The sequence below is a fragment of the Armigeres subalbatus genome, chromosome 2 (assembly GCF_024139115.2).
Source record: "Armigeres subalbatus isolate Guangzhou_Male chromosome 2, GZ_Asu_2, whole genome shotgun sequence".
In the NCBI taxonomy this organism is placed as follows: Eukaryota; Metazoa; Arthropoda; class Insecta; order Diptera; family Culicidae; genus Armigeres; species Armigeres subalbatus.
In genome coordinates this window covers 395230666-395234756 of record NC_085140.1, presented here as the reverse complement: position 1 = coordinate 395234756, position 4091 = coordinate 395230666, and the positions used below count along the sequence as shown (strand labels likewise).

At 41.5% G+C, this 4091-nt stretch overlaps 1 protein-coding gene across 1 annotated transcript; it reads left to right on the top strand.

Moving 5' to 3' along the window:
* The first annotated feature begins 422 nt into the window (after nt 1–422).
* On the top strand, nt 423–1625 carry LOC134217447 (uncharacterized). The gene is made up of 2 exons (XM_062696213.1): nt 423–532; nt 602–1625. The coding sequence occupies exons 1-2, from the start codon at nt 525–527 to the stop codon at nt 1506–1508; spliced, it is 915 nt and encodes a 304-aa protein (XP_062552197.1). The 5' UTR covers nt 423–524; the 3' UTR covers nt 1509–1625.
* The last annotated feature ends 2466 nt before the right edge of the window (nt 1626–4091 follow it).

Sequence of the window (4091 nt, the reverse complement as noted above, 5' to 3'; positions counted from 1 at the left end):
ATTTTGAGATTTATGTGTACACACTTAACCATCTACTATCCCAGAACGCACTTAAAACCAACAGGACCAAGTTATTTTTCCAGATTTGTTCTTTTTTTTCGTTCCGCATCAGTCAATTCGTCCAAGTTTAAAATTATTTGTAAGTATTTGCAACTCAACATCGGTAAAGAGTTGCAAACATAATCAAATATTTGAAGTTTTGACAGTACACGACTTGTCATTTCTGCAAATATTTGTTATGCGCAGTGTTGCAAATATTTGATAAACGAATATTTGACAAGTCAGTACACACCAAGCAAATATATTTGTTGAAATTTAGCAAATATTTGTCAATTAGACAAACAGTGTACTGAATGCTTAAGTCCAACCGGTAAATTCTGAAAACCGGTTCAGTTGATGTTTTTTTTTTGTTTTGTTTTGATAAGAAAATGTCAAAAGAATCTGTAAACAAGAACGGCGTGCAAATGTTTTCTTGAAAAATATTTTTAATTTTATAATAGATTGCATTTATTAGAATTAAAAACATGGACGGGTAAGTTATAATTTGTTATTCATTTTTCTATTATTTGAAATAAAACTGAAAATTCTTTCCTCAAAATAGAATCAGCTTTGATTCGATGAACTACCTTCCGGACGATTCCTTCGTAATTGAGTGCAATGATGATTTTGGCGGAATCTGCGAAGACATTGTGCGGTTGGCGAGTGCAACACATTTTGTGGATCAGCTGAACGACCCATCGAAACATATATCGGGAAACGAGAGCCCACCCAGCAATACTTACTATTCTTCCGTCAGATGTTTCGACAAAGAAATGCCTTCACTGTTCTCCGATATGGAGTACCTGACGGAGGTTTCACCTGAGACGGAAATGGCAATAACACCGACTCGTACTGTCCCTGTTGCTGTGAACCCTAGCGAATTTTCCTGGATTCGGAAGAGGACGACCAGTGAACAAAAGACTGACGCTGTTTCGAGGCTAACAGAACAGATATCTTATCCAACGCAGGAAAGCACAATATCGGAATCTTCCAATGCTAGCAATCGGTACCTTAGTTCCACTAATTATAGAACAATATTGCAGAATTATATTCAGAAGGGCAAACGGAAACTGGAAGCAAGCTCTTATTCCAAGATGAAGGCAACCGTCGTTAGCGTAAAATCTGGCACTAACTCAACTTCCCTGATCGAAACTGTAACCTGCGCTTCCTATAATATCAATTCTCGAAGTTCCACTGCCATCGCCGGCACCAGTAACATTATGCGCCGGCAACAACCGGACGTTCGGATACAACCGGCGGCAAACGAAACCATGCCTAACTACCGCTGCCAGGACTGCAACTCGTGCTTTCTGTCTGTGGAGCGTCTCAAGAAGCACACCTGCATCATCACGGAGCAGTATCAGTGTCAGCTTTGTCGGCGTGAGTTCCGGAAGCGAAAAACCTTGGAGCAGCATAGCAGGTCCCATGACAAGGTATTCTCTACTGACGATGATCTACGCAAGTGGTGATTTTTTCCGCAATTCGAATAGTGTTTAAAAATGTTCGCTCGAAGTGTTTTTTTAGTGTTTTAACAGTAAATTTGAGGCTGATAAGCATAGCTAGTTGTTATTAATATTTGAATTGTATCTTCTTCGTTTCATTTCAATGAAGATATCCCTATGAAACAATGGCATGCAGCGTAATATTTAACTTGTTACTTGGGGTGCCTTGCTCTTCATTTGCTCATAGTATTCGAATTTTTCTCTAAAAAAATGGATAATCACGGAGTTAACTCGAAAGTGACAAAACCCCAAAGGGGACTGATATGCGAGTAGCGGCAGGTTACGTCTTTTCACTTCACGGGGAATATAATTGTCACTTGCTATTAGCGTTCCAATGTAAACAAATTATTCAACAACTTCAAACACATCTTCATCAAAAACTAACTCAGGACCAACACCACTAGGTCTATCTCTGTCGTTACCCACAACCATGTACTACGGGCCTTCTTACGGATTCCACATTCACTTTCACCTTCACTCTACCTCACGATCACTTCACATTTGTTGCGCTATTATCGTTTCCACATATAATGAAGTGGATAAAATGAAATGTGTGAAGCGGAATTGAAAACATTCAGCGTAAAGTGATGCTCATCTCACGAAGTGTAGAATCGGTAATTAGGTTCTGCAGCGTCTGTATCTAACCTCAAACTGATGACAGATTAGTAGTACTTCGCGTTAAACTCGGGGACAGCCAACCAATCACGAACTCGAAACTTGTCGGAGTCCTCGTCGGAGTCAGTGGAAAGAACTACTGAACTGTCAAAAAAGTTCATTTGACGAGGACCGAATTCATTCGTGACGTCATGCTGCAGAACCTAATAACCCTGCGTTCACCTGAGATGAACCTTCTCACTTGTTGTCACTTGTGTGGAATCCGTTAATAATAAGGTTTTGCTTACTCATTAGGTTCTGCAGCATGACGTCACGAATGAATTCGGTCCTCGTCGAATGAACTTTTTTGACAGTTCAGTAGTACTTTCCACTGACTCCGACAAGGATCGAGTTCGTGATTGGTTGGCTGCCCCCGAGTCCAACGCGAAGTACTACTGATCAGTCATCAGTTTGAGGTTAGATACAGACGCTGCAGAACCTAATTGGAATCTGTAAGAAGGCTTTCGGTCTTGGTACTGCTCTGCGATCGATTCCGTTGAGGTCGATGCCGTTAACAAAGCCCAGGGCCGTGTGTTGATAGTGCCGTTCCTCTGCATCCCAAGTCTCCTAATCGCCCCCTCGAGTTCAATGTTGAACAATGAATTCGAAAGTTTTTTTTTTGTCTTTATTATCGAGACTTTCAGCCCGAGGCTGGCTCGTCTCGTAAAGTTCGAAAGTTCATCTTCTTGCTTCAATACATCTTAGGTCACTAAGGTTGACCTTTCGTCTGCAATCTGAATACTTGATTTCGAGCCATCAAGCCTTACACGTATCAGTCAAATCAGTTGATGATCTCTTTCTGGGAAAGCCAAAACAATATCGGTGACTGATCTGCTCTCGCACGTTTTACATTCCACACTTGCAAAAACATTTATAATTACTAGAACCAGTCATATCTACCACATCTTCCTCTAGGAGTATGTCAATCGGCATCATCCCAGCTATAACGCACACCGCCTCATATGATATGGTACGATATGCGCTTGCGACTCGTAGACACATCAGCCGATGTACTCTGATAAGTTTCTTCACATTGTACTCGGCATTTAGTGCTACGGCCCATGCTGGTACGCCCTAGCGGATGATAGACAATGCTACACCCGCTATCAACCTACGCACTTGACTATGCACCGCCGATCTGTTGGACATCATTCGTGATAAAGATTTTATCGCCAATGATGCCCGTTGGCATGCATGCATAATTGACGTGGCTCGTGAAATTGAGCTTATCGTCGATCATCACACCCAGATGCTTTAATAACCTCACGGAGTTGACTGTGCAGGTCCCTACTCTTATCCTCGCTTGCTGCAACTCGTGGCGGTTATGCACTACAACGACCTCGGTCTTGTGATGCGCAAGGGATAACCTCCTCGAGTTGAGCCATTCTTCGATTCTGCCAATCGCATATGCATATATGAAGCCTCTAGCATTACGTCATCCGCGGAGCCTTCTATTTGCAAGGAGCTAGACTTCACTAATGTCGTTTTCGGTTTTAAACCTGGGTCAGGTCCGACCCCGACTTTGAATAACCGATCGAAAAACGGATCGAGATCAGTCAATATGATGGTGTTAGTGAAAACTCAAGCTATCATCTGTTTTGTTTTCAGTTCGCACGTTTATCAGCTAGCAGAAACAGACATATTTTATCTATAGAATTTTGCTATTAGAGTTATTTTTCTTGTTTAATGAATTATGGGGGACGTCAGATTTTTCTTCTGTTAATTGTTTCATTTAAAAAAAAACATTTAATCCATCAATAAATTTATGTGATCAGGAGCTTGGGATGAATGACTACGGCAATGTGGATTGCCGTAAAGGAATTTTGGCGCTCCGAGACATTGCCGGTAGCTATGCCAATCCGTGTTTCACGATAAACTACATATTATGCTGGTTCT